The sequence below is a fragment of the Pomacea canaliculata genome, linkage group LG4 (genome assembly GCF_003073045.1).
Source record: "Pomacea canaliculata isolate SZHN2017 linkage group LG4, ASM307304v1, whole genome shotgun sequence".
NCBI classification, from domain to species: Eukaryota; Metazoa; Mollusca; class Gastropoda; order Architaenioglossa; family Ampullariidae; genus Pomacea; species Pomacea canaliculata.
The window spans coordinates 20,760,337-20,780,191 of NC_037593.1; the positions used below are offsets into that span (position 1 = coordinate 20,760,337).

At 39.0% G+C, this 19,855-nt stretch overlaps 2 protein-coding genes across 3 annotated transcripts; both read left to right on the forward strand.

Moving 5' to 3' along the window:
- Positions 1–1,922: 1,922 nt before the first annotated feature.
- Positions 1,923–11,328, forward strand: LOC112563248 (probable serine carboxypeptidase CPVL). 2 transcript variants are annotated; one of them, XM_025237078.1, is made up of 13 exons: positions 1,923–2,237; positions 2,502–2,733; positions 3,397–3,518; positions 4,303–4,423; positions 5,040–5,098; positions 5,609–5,685; positions 6,392–6,458; positions 6,759–6,884; positions 7,121–7,261; positions 8,080–8,166; positions 8,693–8,869; positions 9,337–9,510; positions 9,816–11,328. In XM_025237078.1, exons 1-13 carry the CDS (start codon positions 2,178–2,180, stop codon positions 9,933–9,935), a joined length of 1,563 nt encoding a protein of 520 aa, XP_025092863.1. In that variant the 5' UTR covers positions 1,923–2,177; the 3' UTR covers positions 9,936–11,328. The 2 variants fall into 2 exon arrangements, with proteins under 2 accessions (XP_025092863.1, XP_025092862.1); XM_025237077.1 differs by having other exon boundaries at positions 1,953–2,054.
- A 417-nt stretch (positions 11,329–11,745) lies between these two features.
- LOC112562767 (protein disulfide-isomerase A6 homolog) lies at positions 11,746–18,882 on the forward strand. The gene is made up of 12 exons (XM_025236241.1): positions 11,746–11,891; positions 12,250–12,397; positions 13,149–13,206; positions 13,701–13,827; positions 14,161–14,276; positions 15,149–15,370; positions 15,941–16,090; positions 16,315–16,472; positions 16,929–17,001; positions 17,243–17,328; positions 17,713–17,809; positions 18,508–18,882. The coding sequence occupies exons 1-12, from the start codon at positions 11,885–11,887 to the stop codon at positions 18,574–18,576; spliced, it is 1,311 nt and encodes a 436-aa protein (XP_025092026.1). The 5' UTR covers positions 11,746–11,884; the 3' UTR covers positions 18,577–18,882.
- Positions 18,883–19,855: the final 973 nt, after the last annotated feature.

A 19,855-nucleotide genomic window follows, 5' to 3' on the forward strand; every position in this document is an offset into this window, starting at 1 on the left:
ATGTAACCGTAAACTTAAAAAATATTTTAAATGTTTAGAAATGATTATGGGTGTTATTGCATTTTAACCATGTAATCCAATTAAAAATGATGCATCGCTGTACCAATAGTTTGGAGATTATTGAAAAAAATTATCTGTTTGTGTATGTACTTGAATCCAGTGTGTATTGGTCCAGGCGAGGAAAAGTCTAAGGCGAGTATCTCAGAGAACCTTTGACTTTGTTGTATATTTCCACCCAAATATCTTTTTCAACACCCCTATTGACTTTTACTGAATTTAAGAAAACGATTGCATTTCAGAGATATTTAAAAAAATGAGACAAGTTTGTTTCTGTTGAACTTGAAGGTAGTTTGTTTTAGGTGAATTGGTCAGAAGCGGCTACTAGTTACAAGGTGTATTGGTGTTGGTGACTGTGGTTACACCGCTAGTACTCAATAGAATTGATGAATAAAGCAGTATCAAATAAACAGCGGTACGGATTATAGTAATACCAGCCAATGGTAGTAAAAGAAATAACAGCTATTATAGGATAGGGAGCTCCGGCAGAAACTTGAGTTTAATAACTGCTCACCAGACGCACGTGCGCACGTTTCCATCAACTCCCGACCTGCTGTGATGAGCAACACGTGCTGGCAACGGCCAATTATTCCCTTCTGGGATTCGTTACCTGCAGGTCACCGAGAGCTACTCGGAGCATTCGTACGAAAGCATTCATCTGGGGGTCTGTGTGAGAACCAGGAGTGGTGCACGTGCATTATTTCCTGTCTTTATTATTACTCATCCTGATTGGTGAGAATGGTTTCGTACGCTATGGCCCAGCATGGCGTGAGAGCTTTTGAGTAAAAAGCGAGATCGACTTTTTCATTATCGTTTGTTCTCTCCTTTCAAGTCTTCATACTTTTTCCCTCCTCTGTGTTTGACAGAAGCAGTAAGCTTCTCTACAAAACGGCTTTGGTCAAGAAGATTCTAAGACAGTAGGACTCGAAATAAGCTACTGCTCTATAGGGTTTGACCAAAACAGTAAGGTTCTGGCCATGTCTGTACCCATGTGATCAAAACAGGGTGTATCTGACCCAGACAGGACCAAAGCACTAAGCTTCTAATCAAAACATTAGGCTTCTGAACCAGGCAGTATGTTTTTGGCTAAAATACTAGGCTTCTGACCACGACAGTCGGCATCTGAAAGTTTGCTAGAGACAAGCTCTAACAGCCATCCTTGTACAAACCGCTGCAGACATTTCATGAAGAGGCGGGGTCATCGGAAATGTACTTCACACCGTTACCTTTGATGCACAACCTTAGTGCGTCCACTTAGCCGCAAGAAATTTGTTTAATCGTCCTATCGCACTGCCACTACATTTTTTTCTCTCTCTCGATCTCTCTTGCTGCCACAAAGCACATCCTTGGAAAGGGCACTAGCACGTAAACACTTACACACACAGAAAGTGAACTCTTGCTCTGTTCTTAAAAAGGGATTTTCAATGTCTCCCATCAGCTGTCGCATACATGGTGATCTGTAATGATTTCCCCTGGACGTTTTGATGTTTGATGACACAACCTGACATCAGTGGCGTAACATAACGGTCATCTCAGCTCGTGTGAAGACAGCACAAACACAGAGGCGGATGAAGAATCCACTCGGATCAATAGTCTGCACATTACACTGACGCAGCTGCCAAATGAATCTCGCTTTCTTTTTTATTTGGATGCAGTCTGTACAGTGCGATTGGACAAACCTCAGACTCTTCTTTTTTTTTTTTTAAGGCATTGGTGCCGTAGCCGCTATCGAACCATTTTATTTCGAGAAGCCTTTTTGGTAGCTAGTCTCGAATCATATATAGAACTCCACGTTGGGGACGAAAAAAAAAAAAACAAAAAACAACGATGATCGGACAAACACATAAAAGCCAGCGACTGGGAAAGGAAACCCACAGGCCAGCCAATGGCATGCAGCGTCTCACCAAGACTTGGCTCACATGTACATTTACCAAATCCGTGCTGAGGAGTTACCAGGGCAACGAACTACAGCGACAAGAATACGCCTACTAATTATGGTGAGCGGCTTACATAATATTCACTTGACCCCAGCAGAGACTACAACTACATCTAGACAGGCGATGAGGCTGTGCTGTCGTTGGCCTGTCGCTGTCATCGATGTATGATGTAATCCTCCAGTAATGCTCCTCACCTCGTCATGTCGACTGTGCCATGGCCGCCCTCCGCTTGCTTGCTCCTCCGTAAACCCGAGATTACACTCTTTACTTGTTGCTTCTTCTGCTACAGTCTTGTATTATACGTGTATATAACCTAATCAATCGATTAATTAATCAATCTACCAAAATTTTTTTTAAATTGCGCATTAATAGCTATGCTTGCATAACTGGCTCAATTTCTTTTTACGAGTAAATATAGCATATCCAACAGAAATTGATTGAAAAACTTGTTTGATGTGACCTGCCTGTGAACCTTATGATTGATTATTATTCTTCGATGTCTTACAGCAACACAAAAGCGTGCCCGCAGTTACCAAGACAACTAGAGTTGATCCGACAAGCTGCACATGTTCTGGCAGAAAGTTGGGCCCGGCCCCGCTGCTCCTCCCTGTATGGCTCAGTCTGGTGCTCGTGTTGCTCGGTGGAAGCTGCAGAGGAAGTGATTCAAAGATGTTGTGTGATGCCGACGAGAAGCCGCTGCTACTGTCGCCATTGATCGCTGCTGGCCAAACACATTTGGGTTAGAGATTACTTTCATACATCTCTTGTTTAATAATATCCAGAACCATTTTTTCAATTTTATTGATAATTATTTAAACTAGTTTGAAAATCATCATCATCATCATCATCATCATCATCATCATCATCATGCACCTTATTGTCTTGCATCATGTGACTTGCTGAACGACACACCGTGACCAACGCTAGACTCACCATGCTTTACAAACAAGACAATGCCAAAACAGAGAATAGTACATAGGGCAATACATACTAAAATATTCACAATCATACATATACAGAGGTCACAGTATTTCCTGAATATATTCTTAAAGCTTTTTCGAACTGTGTGATATAGTCACATGACGACATAGACCTGCTGACTAGAATGACAACTGCTCACTTGTATCTGTTATGTTTCTTCTGTTCAAAACAATCTAATTCTCTTAATATAAATGACATGAGAACAACATAATTTAGAATGTACATTTAAAGGAACTCGTTGACATCTAATTAGAAAGGTATTTTTAGAAAAAAAAAATTCCTCTCGTTTTGAGAACTAGTTATTTCAACCCAAATGCATGTTAGGGATTTGTCAGAAAGAATTTTAATTTTTCTTAATTGTTTTTACTTCATTTCTGTTTACTGAGTTAGTAAAATGAAAATATCATCCAATGGTTTGCAGCGCAGGAAAAAAGTCGTGTAAGATGTTTGTCCGGAAGTGACGTGGATAGCTACGCAGGATTCATAAGCGTAGATAAACCTGTATGTGACAGCCACCTTTTCTTCTGGTTTTTTCCGGCTCAGGTAAGACAGTGACTAAGTAGTCGTTTATTGCTAATCTCTCTGTCACACCTTCTTTGTTGTCATCTAGCATCAAGTGACCCAGACACAGACAGCAGTTTTATTTCAGTTTTGGGGAGGCCATCTTGCCCACATCAACATCACATACTGCTCTTTGTGTCTGTATGTGTGTGTGCGCGTGCGCACGCTGTAAATTGTGTTGTCTCTACGTGTTTGTGCATGTTGTGTGTATGCTCATGTATAAAAGTACATTTTTGATGAGTATTTTTTTTAATGTGTGTGACCTTATGGAAAGTGCTTTGAGCCCAGTTTTAATGCTTGGGGACGGCGCCATAAAAATTCGCATTTATTTTTTTTTTCTGGAAAACTTTATTTTTTTTAAAAAATCGACTAATACAATGTTTCAATCAACCTTTTTCCACATAGCCTTGATTGAAAGATCTCGCTTTTTTTATTTTACTTTAATGAACTGTTATGTCTCTGTGTGTGTTGGTGTGTGTGCTCTGTGTGTGTAGTTATTACTGTTATTAGTGTTTGGGGCGAGAAGATTGAGTTTTGCACTTGAATTTTTGAAAAGTAGTTGATGGAGTAAGACCTTGTGATTACTCAGTAAAGGTTTAGGACAAATCATAAGTATTTATTTTCTGTGTCTATTTACTTGTGGGTTATTTGTAAGTACTGCCGATTTTAGAGGAACTCAGTGTCTCAAGATCTGAAACAGCCAATCATCACATTCTAAGTCGTGTAACAGCGAATACTGAAAATCGGTTTATCTTTTATCTATTAGGAAAACACTGAAAAGGCCCCCGTACTGCTGTGGCTCAATGGCGGACCGGATCGATCCTCACTGTACGGCGCCATGTTTGAACACGGACCTCTCCAGCTGACAGAGCCTCTCTCCGACACTGGTGAGTGGCCTCCCCTTCTCCTCCTTCTCTATGGCAGGCAGGACAGATAATACTTCAGTGGGACATGAAACCATGACGTCACTTCCCTCTCCCTTTGTTAACTGGTTTCGCATCCCACAGCATCTCTCTCTCTCTCCATGTGTTTGATTCACAGATTGTACCTATGTTGTTGTATGCCTCGGAAATATGGGGACGAAACAGAGTAATGATAGTAGAAGAGTTATTTTTGCATGTAAAAGGTTCCTGGGTGTTTCTGGGTGTTTCTGTAAAAGCATCAAACAGGCCGGTGTATGGAGAGACAGGTCAGCTCCCCCTTACCACCACCACTACCACCACCACCACCACCACCACCACCACCACCACCACCACCACCACCACCACCACCACCGCTGTAACATGTTATAGCAGTAAACGTAAATATAAAAGCAATATATTCCGTACTAAAATGCATGATCCTAAAACAGTCTACGACCCTCCCAAATACTAAAGAAGTAGTCTTACAAAAGTTGGCCAGTCACACACACACTTACCTTTATTTATGAGTGAGTTTACTTGTTAAACAATATTCTACAGTATTGTGAGAAGTATTTACATATTTTTCCTTCTCTAATTTCAGTAAGACGGCGAAATGTGACCTGGGTGAAATATTTTTCTATGCTCTATGTGGATAACCCGGTAATTACATTTTTATTGATGTACTTTTGGCTGTTTCAAAATTTGTATAATCTAAATGTGTCTATATGTGCATTTTAATGTATTTTACCTGGCTTCCTATTTTCATATTCTGTACAACATATAATCTGTAACACTCAAAGTGTTGCAGCAATGAAGTCAGTTTGTGTGGTAGGTTTACCTGACAAGACTCAGGGACAATTTGATTGCAGTGCAAGGTTTTACATGTTTGTACATAATAAGTATGCAGTAGTCATTGGCCATTTGATTACAGTGTTAGTCTGCTACAACATAAGCCGTAGACTTCATTTTCGTGGACACACCAGTCTCATCTATTTTTATAAACATTGACAGAACATGTGAACACCATAAAAAGACATTAATGATAAATCTTCTATAAACAAAGAGGTTAGCATATAGCTGAAAGTGTAAATACCAGTTTTCTGTATAAATGCCTTTTTACAAATAAATATTCTTAGAAAGTAATGTTTGCTGTTTTCGCAAAATTTGCAGCTTGGAGCTGGGTTCAGTTATACTAACAACAATTGCTACTCCTCGACTCTGAATGAAACGTCAGCTAACCTTTACAGGTAATTAGAGAAATAGGTATGAAAAAAAACTAGAAACTGAGATTGACTGGGCAGGTGTACACATTCCGTGATTGCGTCTCAGAGTGAAAGGTCTCAACATAGGATCGATGTCATAACAGAGACTTACAATGTACACTGTACACTCTAACGACAAAGTTCTGCCTCCCTCTAGTGGCAGCTGCTGAATATATGGCAGCTAAGATTGTAAGAATTATTATTAACTCATTTTTTTAACCAAACCGAACCACTTAATACCTTATTTTTGTATCATACGAGTTGTGTATTCGATAAATAACAACTAACCTCGTATGGTCGACTATAGCTGAGGTCTGAAGATTAGTTCATACATACATTACAGTATTGAACTGAAGCAGGCAGCACCAGGTTCTCATTCACACATTCACTCACAGTTACTAACACATTCACTATACATCCTTGTCGTCCTTTGTATTACATTGATTTTTTTCAGTCAGGGTTTAATTAAACGCCCATACTAATCAGGTCAGAGTAATGGAGTAGTGGCGGCAGCATCTAGTCACGTGGGAGGAGCTGAAAATGTCAGAGACCTGTATCATACCCTTACACTAGTATCGCATCAAAATGCTCAACAACGATTGTATTATGTTCTCCACCTCCACCCTTTAACATCATGTTTTACAGTTTTCTACCATGTCGTTTCACAGTTTTACAATGTTTCGTTTTACAGTTTTCTGCAGCAGTTCTTCCTTCTGTTCTCGCAGTTTTCAGCAAATGATTTCTACATTGGGGGCCAGGTAGGTGACAAATGAGTGGATAGACATAGACAACGAACTTTTACATAGAACTCTGAGTGATGTTCTTATATAAGAAACAGAAGTAATCTATTTAAGTGTTTACATGTAATTAGATAAATTATGTTTATAGAAAAAAATGCAGGTAGACCATTTAATGCAGCAAAAGTTGTCAGCCATACAGATCCAGCGGTGCTAAATAATAAATGCCTGTAGTTTGAATGCAGTGACCGTTGTCAGTAGTACAGACTTATCAGTGCTGAATACGAATACAATTAGTTTTAATGCAGTGAACATTGTCAGTCATACGCAGGCAAGTACGTGCCTGCCCTGGGTTACTACATACACCACCAGATGGACAGCAGCGACAAGCCGCGCATGCGCCTGAAGGGCTTCTATATTGGATCCGGATTCTGTGATCCTGAAACGGTATGTCTTTAACAAGATAAGGCACAGTGTTGCTTTATCAAGATAACCAGACATCGATGAAAAAAAAAATATTCTCTAAATGTCAGTCAACTATAGTTTAGGTAGGAGAGATGGAGGTAAAAAGAGAGTGGTAGAGAGAGATGCCTGATGATGCTGTTCTTTGCAATTTATTTGACAAAAAAGGAAGTATACACTGACTTTTTTACCAAAGCACCTATAACTGGCGATCTTTCTAGATGTTTCCAGAATATCCAGAGATGCTGTACAACGTGGGTATATACACAGATTACACTCGCCGCCAGCATAAACAAATCATCATGGAGGGTTGGAGCAAACCTCACCATAACCCTTTCCACCCGGAAGAAAGGGACTTTTGGGTAGGCTTGCATTCATATCGTTATGATTATAAGATTTATGCATTCATACAATGTCCTTAATAAATCATATCTAATGCTTTAAAGACAACTCTACATGTTGATGCATTTTCTGTCTTCACAGAGTTATGTTCTACTACTTTAAGGACTCCCGCTATACCAGGTATTAAATGTCTCCAGAGAAATGAATAAATACAGTTTATGATAACGAAAAACAACTTTAGTTAAAGAAATAGGTTCTAAAATAATTTATTTTTAGACATATTCTTATATCAGTGACGCAGGAAGCAGGGGAACAACGGGGGTAGCAGCCCCCTCGAAACAAAATCGAGAAGACAAGATTATCTTTCCCCTCCCCTGACCCAGTGCCTGAGATAGAGAAAGAGAGAATATATAGACAGAAACAGAGATAAATGGTGCATTGTGAGAATATTTGAAAGGTAACTAGTTAAAGCCTTCCAGGCTTTGACCGAGTGACCTCCCTGCTGTCACACTTATTTTCTCACCAGTTTGCAAGAAACAGGATCAGGTGACTACCACGCCACTAAATGCCTCCCTGTAGTGTACTTGCTCGTGATCCTTACTCTCCCAGTCTGTAATCTGTCGTGACAGACTGTAGAAGATATATCTGTAACAGTTTTAACTAGTCGATTTTTACATGAAGTACCCTCCCAACGGTCTTTGTATCACTATCGTTGTTTTTGGAGAAACAAAGCACATCCAGAAAAAAATTGAATTTTTACATCAACGTCTTCCTGTTTCTGGGGGATGTAACTCTTTTGAAGGACAACCCCACTATACAATGTATTGAATGTGTTCAGAGAATCATGACCTACTACTTTAAGGAAGACCCTGCTCACAAGGTCGTGTTCGTCTCCTCAGTTTACGATCAGCGACGAGATTTTACGGTAAGTCTGCCAGGCTCGGCCATCATAACATCGATCGTCATCGTCATCATCATATTTTTTTCACCATCGTTGTTGTGCAGATATTGACATTTAGTCAATCAAATAACATTATTCATGTTTTCTTAGCATAGTTTATAACTGGCATCCATCTGCAGGAGGAAATAATTTCTTTTTCTTTAGGGATGTTTGACGCTGCCTTCTGGATACTTTGGATATCAAAACTTTTCTTTTAGTTAATAATATTGCCATCCCTTTGCTCAGATAAAAGCTCTGCAGCTTTGTATTATCGAGTTAATGGTCAACGAGAAGGGGAAATCCTTCAACTCATCGACAAAACGGAGCGAAATTCCTTCTTAACCTGATTAACCATGCGATATAGCACCGGTTCACAGCCGCATTGAACTTTAATATTACGTGTTGTCTATATGCTGTTTCCACACGGTTTATTGTACATGCTGTCATAATGAGTATGATGCACATTGTTGCTTGTAGATTTTGTTGATACTTGTGTGTACTGTGAATTCAGGAGGACGGCCATTTGGACAAGAAGTTGTACCACTTCCTGAGCATCCCGTCTGTCAAGAGCGCTCTACACACGGGTGGCCTGCTGGCGCGCGAGATTCCACACATCAGCCGCTTTCACCACCTGGAGGCCGTGAGGGGAGTCCGTCAGGAGATGGCCTTCCTCATGGACCGATACAAGGTGGGTGTCTCCAGATATCCTCCTTGCTGTTTATGTCATCATTCCCTTCGCAGCAAACATTTGTTTTGGCCTTCTAACCACGTGACCTTTATCATGGGCCGTTGTGACATTGGAGTCATCTTGCATCGCCTTTTCTATACCGGTCCTTTTCTAGTCAACAAACTTTTATGTGTGCCACGTTTAGCAGCGCTTCTCGTAGCAATATACCTGTCCAAGGCTCTCAATCACAATATAATTATTCAACGCTCGATCTATTTAGAACGTTTGTCTATGTAACTGTTCAGGATCACGATGTAACGGTCAAATTTTGTACATTACACTGATAAGATTCATACTGCTCTGTGGCAGTCCATAGTTCCGTATTACACTGTCACTGTCAAATATATTTATATTATACGGTAACCGCTCGAAGTTCTATATTACGCTGTTACTCTCCAATGTTCTCTGCTACACTGTCGTTGTTTTAGGTTCTGCACTACACGGGCAACATGGACATTATCATCAATGTCAGGATGACGGAGGCATTTCTGATGGCCACGCCCTGGAGGGGTCAAGCCGCTTACAACAAAAGCCAGAGACATCCGTGGATGTACAACGCCCGTCTGGCCGGCTACGTCACGCAGCTGTACAACTTCACCAGAGTAAGGCCAGGTGTCAGCACAGTAAACACATTTTCCTGTGAAAAGGGTCTCTTGACTGTATTCTGATTAGCTTCAGAAACTATTCAAAATGTTAATTAAACTGTATCTAAAAGTATACTTAATTTACTAGCCTAGCCAAAAAAAACTCATGTATGCCGTTATGTACTTACATACGCAGGTATATGTATATAAACACCTATATGCATGCAACCCTGTGTGTGTGAGAGAGAAAGAAAAGAGAGAGAGAGACTTCGTATTCATACTTTTATGTAACAGTCGCAAAGGTTTAACTCTACGCTTTGTAGGTAGTCATCAGGAACGCAGGCCACGATGCCCCTGCAGACCAGCCCGACTGGACCCTGGCCATGATGCAACGGTTCATCCATGACCAGCCCTTTGAGTCGTCCGCACGCGCTGGCTTATGACGTTTGGAGTCCAGGCTATGGTGCCTGGACATCAGCTTTGCTCTCATCATTCTGTCCATGCAGCTGCTGTCTGCTTGTTGCTGACGTTTCTTCCGCTCACCCCCTAACGCTTGCGTTCATCCTCCCCCCTCCTCCCGTTTCCTCTCTCCTTTTAGCAACATTATCACAGTGCCCTCCCTTCCCATCCCCCATTCGACAAGACACTTCAATTCCCTGTCTCAGAAACCCGTGTTCCCGCAAGACCCATTAGTGTAAACCTGGACGACAGACAGTTCAGCTGTAACGCGTTGTCTGTCTTTTTGAGTGACGTACACTGGCTGTGACGAACATTCGTGAGTCTGACATTCCCAGCTGTGATGCTCTCGTCTTTGAGAAATACTGTAAAGTGACGTGCAGCTGACACCGCGGGACATGACACTCACGTGATAGACTGCGCCATGTCAGAAGAACTAGATGTCATGAAAAATAATGAGATGACACTCACCTGCCGCAAATCATGTGCCGATGGTAAGGCGTCCGATGCGGTCCAATAGATGCAGGTGTAATTTGTACATGTTAATGGTAATAACACGGTGCGATTAATGCTTTTGCACTGAACATCCTCACACTTTGTTCCTGGGTGGTGCAGCCATGGCCTGAAATGATTGTTAACCGAAATAGAAGTGCTACACGCTTCATTCTGTAAACATATGGTAGCATCACATTCTTGTAGTATGTTATCGCATATTAGTAAGGTTAAATATTTAATAATACTGTCGTCATCATAAGGAATTTCGCCGGATTCTTCTGCAAGTAAAATTTTTCTTCCATTAGTAACTATTAGTAACCCAAATCACACTATATTTTATACACCTTAATCAATGTGCCTATAGGCTAATCAATGAAAAGTCCCGAAAGATCTCGTAAAATATTCGGTATGCTCCAAATGTAAAATGTAAAATAAAAGGTGTATTTGCTTGAATAGCTTCTGTCCCGTCGCCTGTTTGTGTCATGCAAAGCTTCAAGTACGCTATACTATCTATTAGTACATTTTATGTCAAACTTGATGCGTGTCTGCGTGCACATGCAGTTTTGCTCTGCAAGGGGCTGGAGCTTTAAGTGTGTTGCGTGCACATATCTTGTGTGAAATAAACAGAATGGAAAGACTGACAATCAGGCGCAGAGATGTCAATGGTACGCATGACTGCACGACAGGCAGGCAGCTGGCAGTTTTATCATTTTGGTAAATTAAATACAAATATGGACATGACTGTTGCTGTAGAGATAATGGCCTTTCCTTTTTTACTTGTATCAGCATTGTCTTTCTATTGTTATAGTATTATTTTTGTTTTGTACATGATAATAGACTTCAGAGATATTAGCATTTATTAACATGAAACAATAAACCTCCATTAAAGTCTGTGGGAGAAGGTTATTGCATTTGCCTGTATGCGTGTGGTCTCTTGTTATCGATGTTTATGTAATTTTATAGCACATCTTCTGTCTTCAGCTTACATTCCTAATGTTCTCCCGCAAAGACCGTAACGCGGCCAGCGTGAATATTTTTTAGTTCCACAAACTTTGAAATGGTAACTCGATCGCATCTGTTGTGCATTAATACAGCTTTTATTTTAAGAATGAAATAGTTCAATAGTTGTACACATGAAGTATATTCAGTGAAACAATTAAATCGCGGAATAAAAAACACAGCATCATCACAAAACAACAAACATGTTGACATGTAGCTGAGCCCTGCTGTCACCATGGTAATTGTTCCGCCGAAAACCCAAAAAGCGTTGAGAGTGACCTCCCCGTCGGAGCTCAGTGGCAAGGAAACACGTACACTCTAATTTCAGCCAATCAGCGACAGACACGACCGGAGTGGCTGTACCAAATACGCCTGCCTAAAGTTGCAATCCGTTCTGCAAGTTTGTACGTATAACAACGACCTATACCCAGGTCTTTCAGTGATGGCTGGTACGTTTATGTGGCTTTGGTTCTTTTGCATGTTTCTTCTGATGAGTCTTTAGATAGTTTCCCTTTGTCATGACGAATGTTTGAACTGCAGCAGAATCAGAAAAAAAGTAAATTTATTTTTCTTGTTAGAAATTGGTCATTTAAATTATCTTTATTGTCTAAAGTCCTTTTTTGTTTTCTTGATACTGGCTATAAATTCTAGGAAAATCCATGCTGGGCGGGTTTTTCTGAGGTCGGGAAGCCAGCCTACTCGCTAATCGGCACAACATAGTCATGAAGCTATGTTTTCGCGATATTATATTGAAGATTACAAAAAAATTAATGATCATTTTGAACAAAGTCGAGATTTCTTTTCCAGGTGTCTTGCTACTTCTGTTGACATACGTAGCTTTTTCATTCGCTCTCTATTCCCCTGGTGATGATGTTATCGAGCTGACACCACAGAACTTCCATTCAAAAGTAATAGAAGGAGATGAACTGTGGATAATTGAATTCTATGCTCCATGGTAAATATGTGATCATGAATTGTTTATTTTCATCTTTAAGTCCATTGCGGAAATATGACTTATAATTACAATTGGTGAACTGCTGTTACTCATCTTTGTAAGGATTTGTGAATGTGTAGGTGTGGGTGTGTGGTTTTGGGAATATAGTTTTAGTGTTGTTTCTTATTTAGTTGGGTTATTTACACGGACTATAGGTGTGTGTGTGAGATGATAGTTTGAGTGGAATTAAGTTGTTATTAAGTTTTTATTATAAGTTTTTATTATAAGCCAGTTATTTTACCACGTTTTGTAATTTCTCCTAGTGAGATAATAAAGTTACATTGAATTGAATTGATAGTTTACTGTGTAGTTTATTTTTGTATTAACATTTAATTTTGTGAAAGATTTGCATAATACTATATCACAACAAGCTGCCTCTTGGATATTTAGAGCCACTTTGTCCCAAAACATATTGTCAAAACATCCTTCTTTGGCAAATGCTTATTATTACTGTCTGTCATTTAATTAAATATTTGTCATAGTAAAATAAATTGTTTGGATCTTGTTAGGAAAGCTGTTTATGAAGAGAAGATGCATAAAATGGATTTTTGAGAAGAGTAGTTTTTAAAAGACAAATCGCTGGTGTATACAAGGCAAGTGGTAGATAGGGAGTGCTTTTAAGATTATAACTCTTTGAGTATGTTTCTATGTCATTTGTTTAATATAATGCATCAGCTTCTGGCCAGTTATTACATTATCTGTTTTTGTAAAGGTGTGGCCATTGTAAAGCTCTTGCCCCAGAATGGAAAAAAGCAGCTACTGCTCTCAAGGTTGGTTGAATATTATAGCTAACATGTTACATCTGGTAGCTGGGGCTGTGTTAAACGTCTCGTATGGGCATGCATGTCTGTCCATTCTGTTGTATGTGTGATGAGTATATAAATATATGTTTGTATATGTAGTTGGGTTTGTGAGTAAAAGAAAAATTTCTGTCTTGGACTTCATCAGATAGAAAATAAAGTTTGATTTGAGCTGGTGTAGTTCTACATCTCAAAGAATCTGACTATCCTCTTTATTTTCCTATCTGGTCTAACATCCACTGATTGGTTTCTGGGCATTAGGATTCTACATTGCTTTCTTTACGAAAAATAAAAACCTTAATGTTCGTATTGATGACAGCAATTTCATATTGTATATATATTTTTCTATTTAGAAATAAGTGCTGCTAGGAGAACATCAGACCCCTGTTGAATATTGATGAAGATGATAAAAACAAAACAGAAGACAGTTTGTTTCTCAGTTGTTTTTGTTTGTTACCCTGTAGGGTATTGTGAGGGTAGGGGCAGTCAATGCTGATGAGCACGGTGGATTGGGATCCCAGTATGGGGTGACTGGTTTTCCAACCATCAAGTTCTTTGGTGAAGACAAGTTTAAGCCTACTGACTACTCAAGTAAGTTTTTAAAATAAAATACTGCATCAATCACACATTCCTTATCACCTTGTTTTAGTGGAGACATTGGCAGTTCCCCCCACCCCCATTGGCTGCTTTGGAAAGTTATAATTAAGCTGTCTTCCATATTTAGATCAATCTATATGTAGATGTGAGTAAAAGCACTTTCTAGAGGTAACATTAAAAGAAATTCTAAACAGCTCAACATCCATTTGTGATTGAGATAAGCATATTTTGTGAAGTTTAAGAAAAAGCTTGTGCTTAAAAAAAAACCCAAATTATGTGCACACATGTATCTAACTTTTTAGACACAGTGATGTTTTTCTGCTGCAGGCCAGCGTACAGCAAGTGCCATTGTGGACTTTGCTATTTCACAGGCCAGAAGTGTAGCTTCATCTCGTCTGTCAGGGAAGAAGTCCAGTGGAGGGAGCAAAAGCAGTGGTGGAAATGTTTGTTTCCTTTTTGCTAAAGTTAATGATAGGATTCATTTTCAAAGATTACATTAACAGCTATTAACTGAAATGACACTAGGTAATTGTATTGATCCATCTGCTTATGTGTCTTAAAAGCCACATGAAAGGTAAATGAACAAGTACTGTGTGGGTGGGTGCTTGAGCACTTGTGTGCATGCTTGCAGAACCATATTATGTTTTATTATTAAACTCTTCCCATACAGACGAAAAGCAAGGCGATTCATCACTTAGAGTAGAAGCGGTGGCTCAAAGTTTAACTATTAACCTAAAATAACGATAACTGTCTGTGACACACCAGTTTTAAAGAGCACAAAGTTAGTTTTTGTTTTCTTGTACTAAATTTAAATGGAAGATGGCAAGTGCATGGAATGGAGAGCTTGTCATGAAAGTAGGTCATGAGACGAATTTTAAAAAAAAATACACTTTATATCTATCTAAAAACATATTTCTAATATTTTATTAGAATATACATGAAACTTTAAATATTGTTTGCTATTGTTGTTTTTGGAATACAAATTCATGTCAAATTGAGAAGCTGGCAAACGTCTTAGACAGGGCTTTTGATCAACTGACTCACTGCCTACTTTCAAATATAACAAAAGACCCGACTGGTTTGGTATATCATCTCTCTAAGTTAGTAATCCAAAGTAGAACAATTCCTAAAGGTACCAACAGTTTTTTCCCTAATTTGTTCATGTATTTATGCACAATGCAGTGTTTGGTGGCACTTCCTGTGAGCATTACAGTGTGCAAAACAAGGACTAGTTGAGAAGAAGTTTGCTTTCGAAGGCGCGAACTGTAAGGAAAGAGTAAACTTTTCAGTTGACTTTGTTTTCATTTACTTTCAGACAGGAGATCCCAAAGATGTAGTTGAAATTACTGACAGTAATTTTGAGGAAGAGGTGCTGAACTATGATGGCATGGTCCTTGTAGAGTTTTATGCTCCCTGGTGTGGCCATTGCAAGAACTTGGCTCCTCACTGGGCTCAAGCAGCAACAGACCTTAAAGGAAAGGTCAAAGTGTGTGCTATTGATGCAACTGTCAACACAGTTATGTCAAACCGGTATGGGGTGAGTAACATTTTTATTGCTGTGGTTTTTTGTTTTTTTTAACCATTGTTGCTAATGATTTGTTGCTTATGAATGCTTGGCTTGTTATGCCTTGGAGACAAAATGCTCTGACCATTTTTTTAACTTCAATTTTAAACTTAAAATGTAAAGTTTTAATTGTTTTAATGACCTAATGGTACAGAGATAAATGTAAATGTCCTAAGGCGTAGTATCCATCAGACCAGTAAACTTTATATGGTTTACTATGATTTGGAGATGGCACATAAAAAATAAAGCCTAATCCTCTTCTTTTGCTGCTTTACCTCATAAGTATCCATCCACTGGACAAAAGCAATCTGCAGTCTTTTACTCCAAAGTTAAATTTACGATATGCTGCTGTGATGATTTGTAGACAAAAATGATTTGATTTTTGCTGTAAGCACCATTTCATTTTGTTCCTTTCTCTGTGTAACTTGAAAAGGTTGAATAGAATTGAAACATTACTAAGACATCCCAATTTCTTAACCATTTTTCTTTGTATTTTACATGGTTTTATAGAGTGAATGATAAATAGCACAAGTCTGCGTGCAGATTCGAGGATTCCCTACCATCAAAATGTTCCCAGCAGGCAAAAAGGATGGTGAAGCAGAAGATTATGATGGAGGACGAACTGCATCGGATATTGTACAGTGGGCCTTGGATAAACTTGCAGAAAACGTTCCCCCACCAGAGCTAAAGGAGGTGAGTAGTCATGGCTCTCTTGGTTATATATAAGGAAAATGATTTTGCAGAATTTAGCAAAGTATTTTTCATAGATCAAAAATGTGTTTGTATGTTTACATGCCATTTTCTCTAGCCTTACAGCATTTAGCTAAACTGTGCCAAAGCATAATTCTCGTTTTTGGTTTTTTTTGTTTTTTTTTTTTTAAATTCTGAAAACTTATGTGTACCACTTTGACCAACAGATTGTGAGCAGCACAGACCTGCAGGACAACTGTGAAGGTCGCCAGCTTTGTATAATCTCTGTGCTCCCTCAGCTTTTGGATTGCCAGTCAAAATGCCGAAATGACTACCTAGACATTCTTCGAACTTTAGGAGAAAAATTTAAGAAAAACTTGTGGGGGTAAGAAAAATGCCATTTAAAAAAAAAAAAAACAGTTAAAGTAATTTCTAACAAAAATCTAAAATCGTGTATTTTTAAGGAAATTTTCTTGTATGTGATTTAGTGTGTAGTCTCTTTGTTCTAAGCACATCACATTTTTTGTCTAATGGTTTTTTGTAAAGGAATGATTTTTTTTAAAAATAATAATCATATAGCAGCTTATGTTGGTAAACTATATCACAAGATGGTAAGAGCAGTCAGCCAGTAAACTATAAGTGAAAAGCAGAGCCCAACCCTCTCCTGTCACTGCCTTTACTTTTCCGAATAAATCAGGTGCTTGTTAGCAGGGGTAACAGAAAAATAATACGAACTGAAGGCTATAAGTAAAGGTTGGTTTTGTTATAAATGTCTTAGTTGATATTGAGTGCTTTTCCTGACCTGGCATGCTCAGATAAGGTTTGGTTGCATCCTCTCCAGGTGGCTTTGGACTGAGGCTGGGGCCCAATCTGAGCTTGAGGAATCGCTGGACATTGGAGGATCAGGCTACCCAGTGAGTTGCTGAAGCCAGAACAATTTAAGCATTGTGCAAGGGGGTATGAATGCTGGGAAGAAAAACAACAGTATTCATGGCAGTTGTACGAGGTTGATTGGTGAGAGAATTTCATCAGGGAGATAAGAAATGTTTCTTTTTTTCTGCATTCATAGTATATTAAAAATCATTTAAATTTTCAACGCAGGCTAGGTGGTCAGTATTTTTTACAGATGTTATTTATTTGTGCCTCTGTTTACAGGCTTTAGCAGCTGTAAATTTGAAAAAGATGAAGTACTCTCCACTCAGAGGTCCTTTCAGTGAGAAAGGCATTCACGAATTTTTGAGGTAAGTAGGGAGATAAATGTTGATCGATAATTCCATGATATGTATGGTCATTGCTAGTCAATATTTAGGTATTCATCGCTATGTTGGGAGAAAAGCTAGCCAGCAGTGCATGTCATAGTTATAGTAATGCACATTTAAAATCATTTTTGCTATTGGAGGAAAAATATGATTCAGAGGCATCAAAACTGGCTGCTAAATACTGTTTTAACTATCTCCGATGCACACATTTGCTGAATAAATCACATTATGTGCATGTCCCCCTGTCCCTACTTTTTAAATTATGAATCTTGTTTTCTTCCAAATCGTTGTTCCTTCAAACTTAATTAACCATGCAGATTTTTTAAAGAGAAATAGATTTACTTTTTTTTTTTTCCTTATTTGCAGGGATCTCTCTTATGGAAAAGGCTCCACAGCACCTTTGAGGAGTGCAAAACTTCCCAAATTAAATGCTCGGGAACCATGGGATGGCAAAGATGCTGAGGTAATTGCTTTTGCCTTCCCCTATCTCCCTCTGAGCTTTTCATTAAAATCAAAACATTGGTGTGATTACTGGAAGTAGAATGAAGGCCCTGCATTAGTTGGAGCCGTGAGAGCTTTCTTATATCTTAAGCCTAAGAATGATAATGTGTCGTACAGGAAAGCAACAGATTGCAGTAAAAATGCATTGTTTTGCATAAAACGGGGAAGAATTTTTAAAATTGTTGTTAACTGAAAGCAATATTTTAAAAAATCACTTTTGGAGATGATGTAAACTTCTTCAAAACTATAATTGGCTATATGTCACTCATTCTGACATCAGATTGTTGATTCACTTATCAGTTTTTAGCTTGATTTCCAAATTTTGTTTAGTATATATAGCCTTAATGACTAAAGGGAAGTAACAGGGAAACAAAATTATACTCTAGGAACCCCTGAACTGATGATACATAGGACCTTGCTTCCCTTGGCTGTAGTATTAACGTGATAGGTTTTCTAACAATACTCACTAGAGTTACTAGGTAATTGTGTGCAGATCACCCATTTGTAATCTGTATCCATTGATAACTACAGTGGATATATGGATGTAAATGCTATCTGCCTTATTCCTCAAGTCCTTGACAGTTTATTTAACATTTTTTTCATAGGAACATGTATCAATATCTCTTTAATTGCTGTTTTGACTAATTTTTCTATCTACAGATGCCAGAAGAGGAAGACATTGATTTGAGTGATATTGACTTCGATGATGAGTCGAAGGATGAATTGTGATGAGCAGAAGTTAACCATTTAGCTCTCATCTTCAAGGGAGAACTATTCATGAATTCAGTTGTACTGACATTTCACATTTGTGTATATACTGGCATACCACTGTTTCATATTTTTGTCTGGGAGAGTAGTGAGTTGGTTGGAAGTTTATCTGGCTATGAGAGATAAATGTCATGAGTGCTAGCAAATCCATCCCAATTTCTCAGAAACTTACACGTTATCATGAGCATTATGTGTATGGAAGAATAAATTATAAATTTTTGGCATGAAAATGACATGAAATTAAAAGCATTTTTGTTTTCTGTACAATGACTGGTATTTATTTTTCCAGGTGTTGTGGATTGTTTGGTTAGATGCAAACAAAATACTTTCAGATTTTTTTAACCTTTTGAACCTTGTGCACTTCTGGGGATTATTATATTTGCTGTTAAACAAAATGCCAAAACTTATTGTTTTCACTCAAGCAAGCCTACAGTGTGGTATTTTATTTAAGGTTTAGAAAGAGCTTAGTTTCCGAGGCTAAAGGGGAGTATGCACGTAGCGCCCATGCCTCTTTCTGCCCACAGAAAAGTATGATTCGGTTTTGGAATAGGAACAGCACCGTTAAACCAATGTGTGTGTGTGTTCAACCAGCTCATTTCTTGTCCTGTGTTTGAAAGCATGTAAAAAGAAACATTGTTAGTGGTTGGGAGGAAAACAGTGATCTGTAGACGTTCCGTTGTGAGCTACGGGCTTAACTCGGCTAGAGTTGAATCAGTTTGCTGCCTGGCCTTGAGAGCAGCCTAGGGTCTTCCATCTTGAGTGCTTGGCCATAAAATTCTAATTCATCAGGCAAGACCCAGAGGTCGTGAGCCAAGGGTACGTCGGAGCCCTAAAGCCCACCTCACATCGCCGAATGAAAAGAGGAGAGCCAGCATGGTTAAGGAAAGCTTCATCCAATTTTGGTCTAATTTGTCTCGTCAATGCACTAAGAGATGGATGATAAGAAATTGGAGGTTACAAGAACGATGGCTTACGCCAAAACAATTTTCCAACAAAAGCTTTCATCCATTTCGATCGTCGTTCTGCAGGCGCCTGGCTACTGACCGCCTAGTTCGTCGGTCGAGCAGTGTGAAACTGGCTTAAGGGCTGCGTTTGATTGATTTGACTCGGTGGCCGCTCGGCTGAACCGTTTCCTCCGAGTCCCTGCCTTCAAGTCTTGGGTTGGTTGGGGGAGGGCAGTGCTGCACCCTGCGCGAGAGACTGGAGAAAAGCGAATCAATGGCGGTGTTCTGCGTGCCTT